Source organism: Sciurus carolinensis, chromosome 9 (genome assembly GCF_902686445.1).
Source record: "Sciurus carolinensis chromosome 9, mSciCar1.2, whole genome shotgun sequence".
Classification (NCBI taxonomy): domain Eukaryota; kingdom Metazoa; phylum Chordata; class Mammalia; order Rodentia; family Sciuridae; genus Sciurus; species Sciurus carolinensis.
This window is the reverse complement of record NC_062221.1, coordinates 91,734,297-91,755,611: the sequence shown is the minus strand read 5'-3', so window position 1 is coordinate 91,755,611 and position 21,315 is coordinate 91,734,297. Positions and strand designations below refer to the sequence as shown.

Here is a 21,315-nt window from a genome sequence, read left to right as displayed (position 1 = left end):
AACCCATGCCAATCATCATTAAAAATGCTTGGTTTTTCATTTATCAAATAGATGTACTAAATAAAAATATCTTCTAGTACATGTATGATTACATGAATGATATGAATCTGCATTGTGTACAATCACCGAAACAAAATTATGTACCCCATTTGTGTATAATGAATCAAAATGCAGTCTGTAAAAAATTAAAAGCTAAATAAAAATTTAAAAAAATAATTGTGGAAAAAAAAATCTTCTAAAAGTTTCTACCTAAATAAATTAAAGCTATCCTGAGTTATTGTTTCTAAGATATATTATGTGAGTACCAACTCAAAGTTTACACGCAGCAAGTCAAAAGCAGTTTACTTTGATTCACAACTTACATTTGTCTAATACTGACTAGTGTGACCTTTACGTTCATTTGACATGATACACCTTCTCTTTATTCTTGTTCTTATTCTATCTTCATCAACTCTTAATAACTAACATCCATGATAATATATCTGTATCATTCTATAAAAGGAATGTACCAAGGCAGAAATGAGGATAAAAACTCCAAAGATAGTCAATTGCCTTTCAATTTCCAAAGAAAATATTCTACTCCCTCTCCCAGGAAAACAAACTTCCCCCAAATCATCAACACAATATTTTAAAAAGTATATTAAAATTTTTTGTAATATTTTAAATTATAAAAATAGTCTATTTCTAAACAAAATATATTGTTTTATAATATAAACATAAACACTATAGTAAAAGACTACTGGAAATAAAGGAGCTTGAGGAAACTGTTTTACAGTTTTCCTTTAAACAATATACTTTGTGCACATTAGTTAAGCTTATCTCAGGAAAAACAGGAATAATTATTACATAGAGCTACATATTATAAAAAATGGATTCTAAAATAAATACAATTTAATGTGGAATACTCCTAGAAAATAAAATTAAATAAATGAAAAAAATATTTTAAACAAAAGAAAAATTAGCCAGGCACAGTAGCACACACCTATAATTCTAGCAACTTAGGAGGCAGGGGGATCCCAAGTCTAAGCCCAGCCTCAGAAATTTATAAAGGTCCAAAGCAACTTAGCAAGATCTTGTCTTAAAATTTTATTTAAAAAAAATTTTTTTAAGAAGTACTGGAGACGCAGATCAGTGATAAAGTATCCCTGGTATCAATACCCAGTACAAAAAGAAAAAGAGAAAGAGAGAGAGAAATAAGGAGAAGAATATTAAATATTTCCAGTGAATGTTTATGGTAAAAGCAAATTCCAAAAGACAAACATATTACAAAAAGAAGGGTACACCTGGGGTTTAATTCAGAATTTTCATTATTTTATCAGTTACATTAAACAATTAGTATTAGACACAATTATCTATAGGAGAGCAAATATCCTAAGTTTAAATAAATGTTCAATAGCTAATTTCTTTAAGAACACTTCACCTACCATTTTACCTTTAAGGATTCAAAACACTATAAAGTGCTTCTTTTATTGTGCATTTTTTCCCTGATGCATTTATAAAATTCTCCTGTGACCCTGAGGTAATTACAGTCAGTCCCTCATAGCCACATGCATGCATTCAATCAACAACTAAGGGTGTACTGTGTGATTAGGCCTCCCATGTTTACATCTGTACTGAATATGCACAGACTTCTTTTTCTTGTCATTATTCACTAAGCAATACAATGCAACAACTATTTACACAGCACTTACACTATGTTATGCATTACAAATAATCAAGAGATTAGAGTATATGGAAGGATGAACACAGTTTACATGAAAATACACATCATTTCATATGTAGGACATGGGCCTCCACAGATAATTGGTGTCTGCATGGGGGAGGGAGGGAGGGATGAACATACTGGAACCAATCTTCTATGGATACAGGGGGACAACTATACTGAAGGAAACAAATAAGAAAACTTGATATTCAAATATTCCTACTCTCTTTAGATAAGCAAGCAGTAGAAGGAGAGGGCTAAAAATTATCTTGAGAGTATCTATTTCTAGGAAAAGCATAATTTAATACAAAAATAAATATCTTTCATTGTATTAATAGTACTTAATGACTGAGTATTTTTCTCCAAAGATTTTCCTCATAAGAGTTCAGCTGGCTTCTCATATACCAAAAAATTTATTAGTCTAGTTTCCTTTTGACTTTTTCTCTCCTGTGAAAAAGGTTACTAAAAAAATTTTTAAATTTTAAATAACTGTGTTTGAAATGAAGTACGTAAGTATTTCATAGTGATTAAAGGAAGTTTTCACCTTGTAAATAATTTACAAATAACTCAGAAAACAAACTACCTTAACTTGTTTTAAATTATGTATAATCCAAGAGACCTCTGGAGGTGTTTCACAAATGACTAATACAGTAAGTTGTTTTTGTACAAATTTTGGTAAAATATTTTTAAATCTTCAAAAAGAGATAAAGGAGAAAAAATCATCAAATCATTAATCCTATATATGAAGAGGCCTACGAAGAATTTTCAGAAGTCTGGGATATATTTACCTTCAAATTTGCTAACAGTGGCTTGTTTGGCATCCTTCTAGAGTTGAGAGAAATTCTAATAAATAAAGAATGTATTTCATAGTAGAAGAATAGACAGTGAGAAGCTAATAATAAAAATTCCGTTAGCAATAATATCAATATTCATGAAAACAACACTTAGAATAGCTAAATGAACATTACAACTTTATAGCTACATCTCTAGCCTCCACACACACACACACACACACGAAAGAAACAAACAAACCAACAATACTCAAATTTAATTTTTGGGTTGGGCAAGTAAATCAAGAAATATGTACTAAAGTACAAAAACAGTATAATTTGCAATTTTCTTTGTGTTGCTAAATAATCTCCCTTTGCATTTGTATCCTTCCCATGTAAGATGAAATATTTATTTATAACTTAAATGTACTATAAATGCGGTATGCAAAAATTCAAATTCCAACAGTTTTCTAAGGTTCACAAACCTTTAGGCTGAGTGTCAGATATTATAAGAGAAAGGCCATCATCATCTCTTCGCTTTTCTTTAGTGTGTACAGCCTGCTTTGCAGAAATGTTATCTACTGTCTTACTTGATTGTGAATCCCTGCAAAACAGAATTGTATTATATTCAATTCACATAAAGCCCAAATGAACTTAAAATCCAATTGGCATATATTCAAAATAAAAATCCAATAGGTTACACATATATTCCTACATGGAAGACTAAATGATCTGGGAAAAAAAAAAATACTCAACTCAGATTTGAGAAGTTAAGTTCTCCTCTCTGTTATACCTTAGTTCCACATGTCTTTGAATAAAACAGGATATACATATTATAGGATTATGTACATGTAAAATGAGTGAAAGAATAATCTTACAAAAATATTAAATAAGTTGAAGAGGTTTGAAAAGTAGAATTCTAAGAACACAAGTTTCCTAATAATCAAACTTAAGCCAAAGCTAATTATTAATAAATTTAAAGCATGGATCACATATCAAAAGATAAATATAAAATAAAGTCCAGAGTAGAGTAACAAATTTAAACTATAGGAAAGAATTTAAAATCTAAGGTACTATTTAATAATTTCATATATAATACTGAATGAAAAACAAGTTTGGGCATGATAAGCATAATATCATTTCTAATAAAAATTTTCAATATAAATATACTATCATATGTAAGTACACACATGAAATCAAATTTAAAATACAGACAAAAAGGATTCAAGCTATTTGGATCACGGATAACTCTATGGATAGAGAATAACAGACTCAGGAAATACAATATAAATGAGGTCCTTAACTTTCTATTCTATTTCTTTTTTTAAAAAAAGACAAATTTGATAGAAAAAAGGAAAATACTAGCTAAATCTGAGTAATGTGTACTGTGATATTATTCTCTGTACTTGTTACATATTTAAAATAACCTAATTTTATTAATTTTACAACTATGGTAACTATAATAAATGAAAAAAAAATTACTATAAAGACCAGTAATACAAATGCTTCTTTGACAGTAATGATTGGGAATAGGAAAAATTAGTTATAAGTTTAAAAGCAACAGTATCCAAATACTAACAATGTAGTATCATGGTAAAAGAAATACTTATTACTGTTATTACATTGCTTATCCTTTTCATATTTACTTTGGTATAATTTTCTTTACCTTTACATTGGAAATTAAATGCCAAATATTCAAAATCATAAGACTCAGCCACTTTTCACCTACAAAAAAAGCTTCAACCAAGTCAACTCATTTCAGTCCTCAGTCCTCAAGAATCAATCTTGAAGGATAAGAGATCTAAACACACTATCACAGACTTTGTTTCATTTATTGAAGAAGAAGGTCTACTGAAAAGGTCATTTCACACACACACACCCAGCAAAATGATCACTACAGGCACTATAAATAAAGGTAGAATATGATCTAAATGATGGAAAGAGTAAATGCTCAGATACTCATGCTTCTCTTGAGGCAAGAACAAATGGTGTAATAGTCCTTATTTTTCTAGCATAATACACATTGGAAAAAAATTAAATTTTAACTGTAAACTACATTATGAAGTGTAAGATTATGGAAGAAAGATGTAATAGTAGGGAATTTTCTTGACCAAAAAGAAGCATTAAATGGTCACGGGAAAACAATGAAAATGAGTAATCAATAATTTTCAAAAGATAATGTCATTTAATCCAAAGAGCATACACAATGAAGTCAAACACAACTATATCATCTCAACCAAAATATCAACAAGTTAGAAAGCGAGCAGAATGCATCAGACATAACTATCCTATGTTCTTATATGCATACATGACCAGTGTAACATCACATCGTGGACAACCACAAAAATGGGAGTTATATTCCATATATGTATGATATGACAAAACACATTCTACTGTCATGTATAACTAAAAAGAACAAATACAAAATTTTTAAAAATTTAAAACAAATATCAACTAGTTGTTTTGTAGAATTTGACAATCTCATTCTAAAATGTACATGATATAAATCACACATATTTAAAGATACTCCCTGGTATACATTTTTAGATAGCAATTTTGAAACATTCCACCCTGTTGTGACAAAAGAAAGTGACGGAACTGGGAATACTCAAAGTCCCTGAAGGAGAAATACTATATATATGCACATTACTCAAGTTAATAAATAGATGTTGAAGGATATGGACAATATGCACCAGGGAACTTCCCTTACTATTCCCCTACCTGCCCTCCTACCCCTACCTAAATGAGCTCGGTCATCAAAACTCCTCCCATGACTGGGTCCTGCTAAACCCTAGAAAACCCAGACCCTTGATGCAGCCCACCACCACTTTCCCCTTGTGCCTCTCCGTTGCTTAATAAAGTATCACTGGTCCATTGAAGTCTTCCTCCACTTTCTTTTTCTTTTTGTATTCTCCTTCATATGCTTTCAGATGTACTAAAAGTTTAAAAACAAACGTTTTGCAATGCAATAAAATTCTAAGAATTATTTTTTAAAAGAAGGTACACTACTGCACAATATAGTGACTACAGTTAACAGTAGTTTATTTCAAAAAACTAGAAGGATTTTGAAAGTTTTTATCATAAATAAATGTTTGATGAGATAAATGTGTTTAACCTGATTTAAACATTATGCAATGTAAACATGTATCAAACATTACATGGTACCCCATTAGTATGTCTAAATTTTTTATGTATTAGTCAAAAAATAAGGAAAATTTTTAAAATGTAGGAAACCAAATAATATCTTTTAAAAAGTTATAAGAATGCACAAAACACTGTGTGGTATTGGAAAAAAGACAGGCAGAGACCAAAGGAATTAAAAAGAGAACCCAGTAATAAACCCTCAAAAATTTTGGTCAAAAAATTTTGGACAAAGGTGCTAAAATCATTTGATGAGGAAAAGGTACTGGGAACACAAAAGAGTAACTAATATACAAAAGAAAGACACTAGATTCTTACCTAATAGCATATGGAAAAATTAACTCAAAATGGATCAAAGACCTAAATATAAGACAGAAACTATAAAACTTTTACTAGAGAATACATAAGGTGAAATCTTTATGACACTGGATTTGGCAATGATTTTCTGGAAATGACAACAAAAGCAGTCGGTGAAAGAAAAGATACTCTGAGGGAGAAACCAGACCTGATTAAAAAATGAAATTATAAGAACATGATGATAAAGAACCAACACCTGGGGAAAAGGTTAATTTTTCCTCCCCTGTCAACCTTTCTACAGGGAACCTAATTCAACTACCTACTGGATTGTAAATAGCTGTCTCTAGGATTCTGCTTACTCCCTCCTGAAATGTAAACACCCCTGTGCCAGAATTCAGGTTCAACAGATGCCTGTGAAAAAAAGATTCATTTCTTATACATGGGACCTTTCTGAACTGTAGGAATGTAGCTACATCACTTAATTGCTAGTATAAATTGTACTCTGCCAATTAACTGCTATCTAAACTATAACTTCGCAGGCTTAGTTCTCAGAAATATAGCTCTTTAAGGAGATAAACTCAAGTCATCTTGAGTTACAGCTGCCTGTGGTGAAGGTCACTTTGCAATAATACTCACAGGTGTTTTACTGTCTTTGTTCTATATCTGTGAACTACTTATAATAAATTCCCTGTGCATGGTCTTTGTCACACGGGCCAAGAATTCAAACCCACCAATGTTGTAATGGTTAAGAAATGATGTCAAATTTCCTATAAAAAGTCCCATGTTACTTAGGCTCCAGGCCCAGAATTTCAGAGCACTAGCTAATCTGGATCCCCAAGCATAAATAAACCTGAGTTCTGAGTGGTACGTGGTCTCTTGCTGAGCGTGACTTTCCATAACAATACAATGGATTTCTTTAAAATTAAAACTTTCGGTGCATCAAAGGAGAGAGAGAAAGAAAATAACCCACATAAAAGATCTGCAAATCATATTATCTCATAAGGGATTAATATTAAGAACAGACAGTGTACAGAACTCTTACAACTCACTCTCCCCTAAAAGAACCCAATTTTAAAATTGGCAAAGTACTTAGAGACATTTCTCCAAAGATACAAAAATAACCAATAGCATGAAAAGATATACATGATTAATCAATAAAGAAATGTAAACCATAACAACAGGGACAGACTATTTCACACAGATTAGAATGGTTATTGTTTTAAAACATAGAAATTAACAAATGCTGACAAAATGTGGAAAAACTGGAACCCTTATACACTGTTGGCAGGAATATAAACAGCACAGTCATTATGGAAATTGGATGATTGCCAAAAAAGTTAGTTCCAAAATTGTCATATTACAAAAAGTTAAACATATTATTACCAGTCATTTAAGCAGTTCTATTCCTAGAAAAATGCCTAAAGGATTTAAATGTCCCTCTTTTCAAAGAGGGACATGAACAGATTTGTGCATTCCGCTTTTCATTGCAGCACTATTCACCAAAGCCAAAAGGTGAAAACAGCCCAAGTGTCGATTAACATGTGAACAAAAAACCTGAGTGTAGTATATACAGACAATGCTATTTGGCTTGTAGAAGGAATTAACTTCTCATAAATACTTGTAACATGAATGAACTTTGAAGAGATTATGCTAAAAACTCAGTCACAAAAGGACAAGTATTATCTGATTCCATTTACAGAAGGTAACTGAAATAGGCATATTCATAGAGACAGAAAATAGATTAGAAACTACCAGGGGTTTAGGAAAGAAAATGGACAGTTGTTTTTTTAATGGTAACAAAATTTCTATTTATCAAAATTTGTGATGGCTGCCCAACAATGCAGACAAACACTGAGGACATGCTGTAAAAAATAAGCCACTAACTAAAAGATACATGTTATTCCACTTAAATGAGGTACTTAACATGGAGGAAAAAAGTAAAATGAAGGCTACCAAGGGCTGAAGGAAGGGAGAAATTTGAAGTTATTTGTTTAAGGGGTAGGAAGTTTTGGTTTCGGAAAACAAAACAAAAGTTCTGGAAAAGGATGGTGTTGGTGGCTGCACAAAAATGTACATGTATTTAATGCCCCTGAAGTGTACACTTGAAAGTAGTTAAAAGGGAAAACTTTGAGTTACATACATTTTACCACAAAAATACAAAAAAGAAGATATTAAAATGCATAATAAATAAAGGACATGGAAGAACTGGTCATACTTGTTTCATAATATACCACAAAATATCAACAAGAATAGTACTACTACAGACCACCATATGAGAAACAGTTGGCAAATAATATATAATAATTTGATATATGTTAGACAACAGAATTATCTTAAAATACTAGAAAAACAAAAGTTTTAAAATAAATTTGTAATGGGATAACTAGATAGCACTACACTATACTATTCTATAAGGAAAAATGATCTGCTAATGAATAAAATTTAAGTTGTAAGATTTTACTTTAACTGAATCAATATAAGCAAAACACTATATTTATCTCTGTAGAAGAGTAATTTCCTGAGAATTGAAGTAAAGAAATTATAGAGAAAAATATTCTCAGACTCAACCACAGACATGGTCAACTTTATATATGATCAACTAAAATCATCAAAGTAGAAAGGAATATTAAACCCCAAAATGCATCAAATAAGGTAAAAAAATATCAACAGAAGAAACAGATAGGACTTCCAGTTTCTAATGCTGTATCAAAGAAGGCTAGAAGTTGTCACTCCGTCCAAACAATAAATAAAAAGCTAAACAAACTGAAAAACTAACAACTTTCTTCTTTATTGTGAATGAGACATGGGTATACCCAAATTGGAAAGAGTCAAGTTCATATAAAGCATTACTACTTACTTTCCAGAGTGGAAACTTTCCCAGGAACTACCGCCAGAATAAGAAAAACTAAAACTAAACTGTACTTAAACTACTAGAGGCTCACTGTAGACAGGTTTCAGTTAAAAGTTCTAGGAAACTTGGTCATATAGGAGGTGAATTTTACTTCTGGGAGATTAACTGAGTTCTCACATTAGAGAAAAGAACCTCATAGTTCAACAGAGGAGGGAAAGGTAAAGATTTTAAACACAGCAGAGCTTTTCCGCTCTTCTTAATAAGGACTGTCCTCAAGAAAAACTATTTTACCAGAGCCTAAACTGTTAGTTTTTTTCAGAGCTTAATCAACCTAAGGAAAGGGAAGTATTCAACTCAGCTCCTTCTAGCATTCCACATGAGAGAAGTTTCTGGATTCGGCTTAACCTGACGACAGCTATCTTGAGTTGTAAATGACATAACCTCCTCAGAGTAAGTCTGGTTAGTTTTCCCTGACTAGGTTTTCAGTATACTATAAACAGGAAAACAAACAAACATTAGAGTGAGATATGGAGCTTTATAACTAGAACCTGGCACCAGAAATGAGCCTGACTCTTTGATATTAGCTTTAAATAAACTGGTATAGTATGGCTTGGATGAAGTAACTTTTGTACTGATCACTTCTCATACAGTCCTCCTTCCGACCTAAAATGCAGGGCTCTACAGGTCTCACTACCCAGGATCACACTTCTGTCAGTAAGTCTCCAATATGCTGCACTTTGTACAATCCTGGATCTATTTACCTCTTTTCTTTTGTCAGTTCTCAAACTCTAGGACTGGGTTGTTCCAGAACAGATAGGAAACTATGGAACCTCCAGGATGATCTAGACTTCCATGAGGGAGAAGGTAAATACTTAGTTCCACCCATTCTAAGCATGCCGTCATACCTAAAGCAGGGTGGGGGAACTAAGGTAGATGAGAAGCACTTGTAAAATTAACAGGCTATAGGAAAAGGCTCATTAAAAGACAGAATTTAGAACTATAGGATGCTTCCCGGATCCCTTTTTTTTATTTTTTATTTTTTAGTTGTTTAAAGACCTTTATTTTATTTTATTTACTTATATGAGGTGCTGAGGACCAAATCCAGTGCCTCACACATGCTAGGCAAGCACTTGACCACTGAGCCACATCCCCAGCCACCCAATGCCCTCCTTTTTAAAACCACATTATTAAAAACATATTCACAGCAGTTGCTTTTATCAAGTACATCATTCCTAACTAGCCAAAGCAGGGAAAATAACAAAATACATTAAAAGGCAAAAAACAGGGTTGGGGTTGTAGCTCAGTGGTAGAGTGTTTGCCTAGTACATGTGAGGCACTGAGTTCAATCCTCAGCACCGCATAAAAATAAATAAATAAATAAGTAAAGGTATTGTGTCCATCTACAAATGTGTGTGTGTGTATGTGTTTGTGTGTATGTAATTTTTTTTAAAGGAAAAAACACAGTTTGAAGACAGAGCAAGTGTGATAACCTGATAGGGGCTGTTGGGAATTTAAAAGAACATGATTAATATACTAAGGGCTCAAACAGGCAGATGTGAAAACTAATGAGCAATTTAATCACAGAAATGGAAAGTCTATAAAAGAATCAAAAAGAAACTCTAGAGATCAAAACAACTGTAACAGAAATAAACAATACCTTTGATGGTTTATTTGTGGACTGTACATGGGAAGAAAAGAACCTCCTAAGCTTGAGTATATAATAACAAAAAGTTCCAGAATGGGGCGGGGGTTGAACAGGAGGAGGAGGAGGAGAGGAAGAGAAAAAGGAAGAGGAGTGGGAGGAGGAGAAAGAGGGGAGGAGGAGGGGAAGGGAGGGGAAAAACTTAAAAAAAAATCAAAATCAAAGAACTTTTGGATAACTACAAAGGATGTAATAAAGGCATAATGGGAATATCCAAAGAAGAAAGAGAGAAACAGAAGATATATCTGAAACAACAGTGCTTGAGAGTTCCCCCAAATTAATTTATTATACCACAGCACAGGCCAGGAAGTTCAGAGAACACAAAAGGATAAATGTCCCCCAAAGGGATATATAGGTATATCATATTAAAATGCAGAAAATCAAAGATTTTTAGGAGGGTATATTTCAGTAGCAGAGTGCTTGACCAGCATGCAAGAGACTCTGGGTTAAATCCCTAGCAAACCACCCTCCCACATTAAAAAAAAAAAAAAAAAAAAAAAAATTCATAGAAGGAAGTGGTGTGGGCCTTAAACATAGAGAAAAAAAAGATTAGAATTGCATCTGACTTCTCAGAAACTCTGTAAACAAACAAATAAAAAAGTGAATAAAATCTTTAAAGTACTGATAGAAGAAAACTTGAAACCAAGAACTCTGTATCCTTAAAAAAAAAAAAAAAAAAATTCTGTATTCTGTATCCTACAAATTACCCATCAAAAGTGAAGGAGAAAAAAAAAAAAGACATCTTACAAACAAAAATACACAGCACTCTTGCCAGTAGACTAGCCTTACAAGGAATGTTATTTCTTCAGAAAGAAGGCAAAGGATATAGTGAGAAATTCAAATCTACATGAAGAAAAGAAAAAAACTCAAGGAATAAGTGAAGGTAAATTTGAAAAGTTGCATTTCTATTATTAAACTAAGAACCTATATTATTAAAGAAGAAAGACATAAGCAATCTAACTCTCCATCTTAGGAAAATATAAAAAAGCACATCTATTCTAGAATAAGAAGGAAAAAAAGTACAAACAAGAAAAGATAAAAATTAGAGCCAAAGTTAAAAGAAATTGAAAATACAAAATTGAAAAAGAAATTGAAAATCCACAAAATCAGAAGTCATTTATTTGAAAAGATAAATAAAATTGATAGGCCTCTAGCCAAGCTAATAGAGCACAAATTACTAATTTCACAAATGAAAGAAAAGATGTAACTATAAATACCAAAGGCATTTAAAGAGTAATAAAGAATATTATAAACAACTTTATGTCCACAAATTTGACACCAATTCCTTGTGTACCAATTCCTTGAAAGACCCAATCTGGCCAGTGTGGTGGCACACACCTATAATCCCACTGACTTGGGAGGCTGAGGCAGGAGAATCACAAGTTCAAAGCCAGCCTCAGCAAAAGCAAGGTATTAAGCAACGCAGTGAGAACCTGTCTCTAAATAAAATACAAAGGGGTGGAGGGATGTTGCTCAGTGGTCAGGTGCCCTGAGTTCAATCCCCAGTACCCCCCACCAAAAAAAGAAAGACCCAATCTGCCAAAACTCACACGAGAAACACACAATCTAAATAAACCAATATATACCACAAAAAAAATCCAACCAAAAAGTAACAAACTTACATCATCGTGGATCTTTAATCATATATTTTCTCCTAGTTTTTAGTTTTAGGTCTTATGTGTAAGTATTTAATCCACTTTGAGTCAATTCTTGTGTAAGTGGGGGAGATAAGGGTCCATATTTATTCTTTTGTATGTGGATGTACAGTTTTCTGAACACCATTTATAGAAAAGACTGTCCTTTCCCCAGTGTGTATTCTTGGCACTTTTGACAACAATGAAGTGACAATAAATTTGTGATTTTATTTCTGGGCTCTACATCCTATTCCATTGGTCAATATGTTTTTTTTTTTTTATTGTACCATATATATAGTATAACTTCATAATGTATTTTTGAATTCTAAGAGTGTGACATGGCTTTGTTCTTTTTGGTCACAATTGTTTTGGCCATTTAGGGGTTGTTTGTGGTTCTATACCAATTTTAGGTTTTTATACTTCTGTGAAAAATAAACATTTTAGAGGAACTGCATTAATCTATGGACTTCTTTGGGTAATATGGCCATTTTAACAATCTGAATTCTTCCAACCCATGAACACGGAATATCTTTCTGTTTGTTTCATCTTTCTTTCATCAATGTTTTATAATTTTCAGTAGCTAGAGCAATTACCTTTTAAAAAGAAATACATGGCATTCAAATGGGAAAGGAAAAAGTAAAATCGCCTCTATTTATAGATGATATGATCTTATATAGAGAAAACCCTAATGATTACACACACACACACACACACACACACACACCTATTAGAACTAAATTCAGTAAAGTTGAAAGACTGAAAAATCAATGTGTGCATATCTATACACTAACAAAGAACTATTTGAAAAGGAATTAAGAAACCAATTCCATCTGCTATAAAATCAAAAAATGTAATACTCTGGGATAAGAGGAGAAAGTACAAAACACTGATGAAAGAAACTAAAGAACATACAAACAAATGTGAATGGACTAGAAGACTTAATATTGTTAAGATGACAACACTACCCAAAGCAATCTACAATTCAATGTGATGCCTATCAAAATTCTAATAACATTTTAACAGAAATTGAAGAATTCACCAAAAAAATTCATATGGAATCCCAAAGAACCCAGAATAGCAATAATGAAAAAGAACAAAACTGAAGGAACTACATACTACCTGATTTCAAAATATATTACATCAAAGATATAGTAATCAAAACAATATGGCACAGATAAAAGATATAAAGATCAATGAAAAAAAAAAGAGTCAAGTAAATTCAAGCATATAAAGCCAATTTACTTTGATCAGGGTGCAAGAATGCACAAGGAGGTGAAAACAATTTCTTAAATAACTAGTGATGGGAAAATTAGATTTCAACATGCGAAACAATGAATTTGAACCAATATCTTACACCACACACAAAAATTAACTCAAAACAGATTAAAGACTTAAAAGCCTAAAATGTAAAACCCAAGAAGCATGCAGGGGAAAGTCTTCATCATATTGCATTTCCAAAAATATCTTGGATATGACATCAAAAGCATAGGCAACAAAAGCCAAGATGGGTAATACATCAAGCTAAAGAGCATCTGCACAAAAATCAACAACAATCAACACAGTAAAAAAGCAAAGTACAGAATGGGATAAAATATTTGCAAACAAGGGGTTGGGGTTTTGGCTCAGTGGTAGAGTGCTTGCCTATCATGTGTGAGACAATGGGTTCAACAAGCATTGTGGGAGATTTTGAAAACTGGAATCCTATATTTTATATTGTAGAAATGCAAAATAGTGCCACCACTATATAAACAGTATGAAAGTTACATAAAAAAGTTAAATAGCATTATCAAGTGATTCAATAATCTCACTTCTGTGTATTTATTCTAAAGAATTAATTTCAATCAGGGTCTCAAAGAAATATTATACACTCTACAAAGAAGTGCTAGTCACAGGATTCAAGATGTATAAATAGGGCTGGGGATATAGCTCAGCTGGTAGAGTGCCTGCCTTGCAAACACAAGGCCCTGGGTTCAATCCCCAGCACCGCAAAAAAAAAAAAAAAAAAGATGTATAAATAACTGAAATGCCTATCAAAGGATAACTTGGTAAATAAAAAATGGTATATCCATACAATGGAATACTATTCAGCCTTAAGAAAGAAATATCACCATAGATGAATCATAAAGACATTATGCTAAGCAAAAAAAAAAGCCTATGCAGAAGGGCAAATACTACATGATTCCAGTTATGTATCTAAAACAGTCAAATTTATAGAAATAAGAGAGAATATGGTGATTACCAAGAACTGGAGAGGAGAGGAAAATGGCATATTGCTAATCAACAGGCATAAGATTTCAATTATGCAAGATGAGTAAGTTCTAGATACCTACTGTACAATATTCTGCCTATAACTAACAATACCATATTGTACACATGAACTTGTGTTGAGATTAGACCTCATGTTAAGCATTTTCATCACAATAAATAATTAAAAATGTATGAAGTACTTTTTACATCAGTTCTTCTGACATTATCAAGAAAATAAAAAGACAAACTATGGATTAGTAGAAAATATTTGCAGAAGACATATATGATAAAGGACTGGTATCCAAATTATATAAAGAACCATTAAAACTTAACTATAAGAAAATAAATAACAATTAAAAAAAGGGTACCTGAAAATACCTCTCAAAAATAAACAAAGATGTTCAACATCATACGTCATTAATGAAATTTAAAACAACAAGATGTCACTACACACCTATTATAGTAGCCAAAATCTAAGACACTGACTCCAAATACTGATGAGGATGTAGAATGACAGGAACATTCATTCATTGTTGGCAAGAAAGTGAAATGGTACAGTCACTTTGGAAGACAGTTTCTCACTTTCCTATAAAACTAACCATACTTTTCTATATGATCTGGCAATTATACTAATTAAGTATGCACTGAAAGAGTTTAAAATATTATCTTCACACAAAAAACTCTGATATGAATGTTTATAGTTGCTTTATTCACAAATGCTAAAACATGGTAAGAAGCAAAACATTCTTCAATAAGTGAATGAATAAACAAAGTTGAATATTATTCATCAATAAAAAGAAATGAGAAATCATGAAAACACATGAGGAAAACAAATGCGTATTACTCAGTGAAACTAAAATCTGAGAAAAACTACATACTGTATGATTCCAACTATATAATGTACTGGAAAAAGAAAAACTATGAAGACAAGAGAAGGATCACAGGCTACCAAGGGATGGAAAAAATGCAGGATGAACATGCAGAGGATTATTCATGCAGTAAAAATACGCGATACTAAGTAAGCAATGTAGGTTAATAGTACAATGCTTGCCTGGCATGTACAAGGCCCTGGATTTAATCCCCAGTTTTTATTAACACACACACACACACACACACACACACACACACACAAACTGGGGGGAGAGAGCTCTGTATATATGCACACACATTCATGTACATGTGTGTATATATATACACACACACACACACACACGCTATTATGGTTTGGATCTGGAATATCCTTCAAAAGCTCATGTGCTAAAGGCAATGAAGTAATGTTCAGAGGTGACACGACTGGATCATGAAAGCTCTGACTTCATCAGTGGATTCATCCATTTGATAGATTAATAGTTTGAATGGATTACTGAGAGGTGGCAACTGTAGGCAGAGAAAACAGGTCACGGGAGGCATGGCCCTGGGGATTTATTCATCCCTGGTCCCTTTTCTGTCTCTCTCTGGTTCCTGGCTGCTACGAGCTGAGCAGATTTCCTCTGCCACGCTCTACTGCCATGATATTTCTGCCTTAGAACCAGTCGACCATGAACTGAACCTCTGAAACCATGAGTCAAAGTAAATCTTTTCTTCTCTAAATTGTTCTTGTCAGGTATTTTGGTCAAATGACAAAAAGCTAAATAACACAGATACTATAATGGTGGACATCTTAATCCATTTTGGTTTGCTATAACAAAATACCTGAAGCTAGATATTTTACAAAGAAAACAGGTTGATTTAGTTCACAATTTTGCAAGACGAAAGTCCAAGATCAGGTGACTCCATACATTAGGCCCTTGGTGAAAGCCCCACTGACTGCCTTACAACATGAGAGAGAAGCAGAAAGGAAAAGAGCTACATGTTTAAGAGGTAATGTGAGACAGACAGCCAGAAATGGATGCAGGGGCCAAACTTGCTCTTTTGTAACAACTTACTCTCTCAAAAACAAACACAGATCATACAGCAATTACATTAATCCCTTCTGAGGTAGTGCCCACAATGACCTAATCACTTTCCTTTAGGCTTCACCTCTTAAAAAGGTTCCAACACCCCTCAACATCGACATATTGAGGAGCTTCTAGCACATGACACTTTGGGGGACACATTCAAATCACATCCAAACCATAGCAGTGGATATGTCATTATACAATTGGACAAACCCACAGAATGCATTAAGCCAAGATTAAGCCTTAATATAAAGTATGAACTTTGGGTGATAACGTGTCAGTGTTGGCTCACTAGTTGTAACCAATGCACCACGCTGTTATGCATTGTTAATAATGAGACAGGCTGTGCACATGTGGGGGATAACCCTATTCTGGAAAATCTCTGTACCTTCCATTCGATTTTACAATGAAACTGAAAGTGTTCTAAAAAATAAGATCTATTTTAAAAAATCAATAGATGAGAGAAATTGGCTAAAAAGCTTATAATATGTGTAATAAATAAATGATTTATTCTAGTTTAAAGAATCATAACGTAAATTGGGAAAGGACAAAAAGGCAAATTCTTTTTTTTTTCCAAATATTTTTTAATTGTAGATGGACACATCTTTTTTTATTTTTATGTGGTGCTGAGGATTAAACCCAGTGCCTCGCATGTGCAAGGCAAGCACTCTACCACTGAGCTACGGTTCCAGCCCCAGAAAGGCAAATTCTTACAAGAGAAAAGAAAATCAGTAAACTACCAGATTCAACTGTGGGAGTACTCAAGAAATAGTAAAATAATAAATGGAATCATTTTACTTTTATAAAAATAGTGTCTTAGGTCACTCAGGTTGCTTTCACAAAATACCATAAACTGGGTAGGTTACAAACAACAGAAGTTTATTTCTCACAGTTCTAGAGGCTGGAAAGTCAAAGATCAAGGTGTCTGCAGATTCAATAACCGAGGGCCCACTTACAATTAGACAGCTAAGCCTCCAGTGTAACTCACATAGTATTGGGGACAAGGGATCACTTTGGGGCCTCTTTTATAAGGTTACTAACTAATTCCATTCATGAAGACTACTTCTTCAGAACTTAATTACTTCCAAAGGTCTCACCACCACCTCCTAATACCATCACTATGGGATGTGGTATTTCAATACATTTATCTTGGGGAGACACAAATATTCAGACCATGGCAAAGAGCAAATAAAGGTCATGGCAATATGAAATGTTGATAAGGCCACAGTTTAGGATGCATGTTAAACTGATACGAATCACTGGAATTTGGTACTTAGAATAATGACAGAATGCTTTAAACCCATATACTCAAATAATCTCATATATGAAACTATTTTGAAAGAAATAAATCATTATAGTAATTTCTAAGTTAGTAAAATTTTTTAAATAAAATTTTAAAAATTATTAAATTACAGCATTTTGTTACAACAAGTTACAAAGAATTATCACATTTCCAAACTAGTTTAAAACATGGACATTTCTAAAATATCATTTTTCAAAAGCATTAAAAAAAATCAAATATCTAAGAATAAATCAAGGATCTGTGTACACAGTGAACTATAATACATTATATACCAAGCACCAACTAGGAAGTTGGTGAAGTAGGAAACATCTACCATTTCCACACCAAGACAACAACTGCACTAGCAGAATCTGTCTTATGTAACTCTTTTGAAACTCTGGGGTCTATTAAAGTCTTGCCAAGAGAAGCTTGGACAGTAAGGCACTGTTAATTTGGTAAATTTTATCTCTTAAAGTAGCAGCAGATTCCTTGTCCTCTAGCCACAGAGAGGCAGTAGTACACATATGTGTTCCTATAACAATCGGCATGAGGACTGTAGAAGCCAGGATAGGCAATAAGCATCTTGTCCTCCAAATATTGAGGATTTTTTTTTTTTGAGATAATATCTCACTATGTTGCCCAGGCTGGTCTCCAACTTTAGGCTCAATCAATCCTCCCACTTTCTGAGTAGCAGGGACTATAGGTATATACTACAAAGCCAGGCTCAGATCCATATTCTCATTAAGTACAATAAATAGAAGTATAGATACAGGAAAGCAGCCAAGGTTCTAACTGCTACCTATACTGTTACAACACTCCCCATCTACCCAAAAGGACTTCAAGGGGATTTAAAGAGCTCCAATTTGACTTATTCATTCCCCTTTTATTTTTCCTTTTTTTTTCCTTTGGGAGTCAAACACTTCAGAACTGTAACACTGAAAAGCAACCACGGCACATGCAGGAGTTCAGAAAGCCATCCCACATGCCCAGGGAAAGGTACAAGCTCAGAAAAAGAGACCTTAAATTTATACCTCAGGCGAAATCCTGGCATAAAGATCATACAAAAATAGAAGGAAAAAAGTAATGATGGAAATAACAAAAAACAGAAAAAAATTAACAAATCCCAACAAACCCTGAGAAAAGAGAATATATCTGATTCCCACATTAACCATATTATACATTCAAATGTTCAATTTACTTATTTTCTCTTTGTTTCTCATATTTTTTATTGGTGCATTATAGTAAATGTTCAATTTTCAAAAATAAAATATCACAGAGATAAAAAATTAGGAAAATATGGTCAAATGGAAAATAATAAATCAAGAGAAATGATCCCTAAGAAAGACCATAATGCATAATTATAAGACAAAGACTTTACAATAACTTGTCCTAAATATTCCTACAGAGGAAAAATAATTAGAAGTCAATAAAATATCTCTGAACAAAACGAAATATCAAAAGAGACAGGTAAAAAGGAACCAAAAGGAAATTCTGGAGCTAAACGAGACAGTAATCAAAACTAACAATTCAATACAAGATTCAAATACATATTTGTACAGGCAAATGAAAAAAATCAGCAAATTTTAAGACAGAACATTTGAAATTATCAAGTCTGAGGAACACAAAGAGAAAAGATGAAAGAAAAGTGAACAGTTCACAGGAACTATAGGAAATCATAAAGCAGACTAACCTACCCATTATACTTATACTCATTTTGGGGGTTCCAGAAAAGAGAAATGGGCAGAGATGACAAGAGGAAATAATGGCACAAAATATTTAAATTCTGATAAACAATTTGATTATATACAAGCAGCTCAACAAGTTCTAAATAAAATGAACTCTCCATACAGACACACATTATAATTAAACTTTCAAAGGCAAAGACAATCTTAAAAGCAGCCAGAGAGAAGCAATTCATCACAAACAAGAAATTCCCAATAAAATAATAAGCAGTTACCAGAAACTATGAAGGAGTGAGATAGTATATTAAAAGTGCTGTAAGAAAAAAAATGGTCAACCAAGAAACTTATATTCCACAAAAATATTTCAAATATAAGGAAGAAATTAAGCCATTCCCACATAAACAAAAACTGAAGGAGTTTTTAACATTATTTCTGTCCTTCAATAAATGCTAAAATTGAATCCATCAGGTTAAAATGATGGGCACTTAAAGTAATTCAAAGACAAACAAATAAAGATCATGGCAAAGGGCAAATACAAGGACAATTATAAAAACAAGTATTATAACTAGTGGTTTAGGTTTTTTTCATCCACTGATTATTTTTATTCTTTTTAGTTATACATGAAAGTAGAGTCTATTCTGACATATTTATACAAACTTGAAGTATATCTTATTCCAATAAGGAACCCAGTCTTGCAGATGTAAACTATGTTGAGATTCACTGTGATATATTCATATATGTACAAAGGAAAACTATGTCAGAGTCATTCACTGTCTTTCCCAATTCTTATCACCTTTCCCTTCCCTTCATTCCCTTTGTCTAATCCACTGAACTTCTATTCTTGCCCTCCCTTGCTGTGGGTTAGCACCCACATATCAAAGACAATATTTGACTTTTGATTTTTTGAGGATTGTCTTATTTCACTTAGCATATGATAGTCTCCAGATCCTTCCATTTACCAGCAAATGTCATAAAGTCATTCTTTTTTATAGCTGAGTAATATTCCACTGTATATATACCACAATTTCTGTACCCATTCATCTACTGAAGGGCACCAAGGTTAGTTCCATAGCTTAGCTATTGGGAATTATGCTGCTATTTATTTATATTGATGCAATTGCTTCACTGTAGTATGCTGATTTTTAACTCCTTTGGATATATACCAAAGAGTGGTAGAACTGGTTAAGTGGTGGTTCTATTACTAGTTTTTTGAGGACTCTCCATACTGGTTTCAACAGTGATTGCACCAATTTGCAGTCCCACCAGCAGTATGAGTATACTCTTTCCCTCACATCCCTGTCAACATTTATTGTTGCTTGTATTCTTTCTTTCTTTCTTTCCTTTTTTTGGCTAGGGTCACTCTTTTTAATTTTTTATTTGTTCTTATTAGTTATACATGACAGAATGTATTCTGACATATTATACATATGTGAAATATAACTTCCCATTCTTCTGGTTGTACATAATGTAGAAATACATTGGTCGTGTATTCATATACGCACATGGGAAAGTAATACACAATTTATTCTACTATCTTTCTATTCCCATTCACTCTCATTTCCTTTCATTCACCTTTGTCTAATCCAAAGTACTTCTATTCTTCCCTCCCTGCCCCCTTATCATGTGTCAGCATCCACATATCAAAGAGAAAATTTGGTCTTTGGTTGTTTTGGAATTGGCTTATTTCACTTAGCATGATAGTCTCCAGTTCCATCCATTTGCCAACAAATGCCATAATTTCATTCTTTAAGTAATATTCCATTGTGTTAATGTACATTTTCTTAATCCATCTGTTGTAGGGCATCTATATTGGTTCCATAGCTTAGCTATTCTGAACTAAGATGCTATAAACATTAATGTGGCTGTGTCACTGTAGCATGCTGATTTTAAGTCCTTTGAGTATATACTAAGGAGTGGGATAAATGGGTAAAATGGTGATTCCATTTCAAGTTTCCTGAGGGATCTCCGTACTGTTTTCCATAGTGGTTGCACCATTTTGCATTCCCACCAGAAATGTATGAGTGAACATTTTTCCCCACATCCTCGCCAATATTTATTACTTGTATTCTT

At 32.8% G+C, this 21,315-nt stretch overlaps 1 protein-coding gene across 7 annotated transcripts in view; it reads right to left on the bottom strand.

Moving 5' to 3' along the window:
- The window catches only part of Senp7 (SUMO specific peptidase 7), a 123,533-nt gene that overhangs the window by 33,060 nt on the left and 69,158 nt on the right, over window positions 1–21,315 (bottom strand). For all 7 annotated transcript variants that reach the window (XR_007110191.1, XM_047564077.1, XM_047564076.1 and 4 more), the window contains one exon: window positions 2,958–3,076. Coding sequence is in view for 6 of the 7 variants with exons in the window: in XM_047564077.1 (XP_047420033.1) it covers window positions 2,958–3,076 (119 nt within the window). In the remaining variant the exon portion in view is untranslated. The remainder of the gene's footprint in view (window positions 1–2,957; window positions 3,077–21,315) is intronic.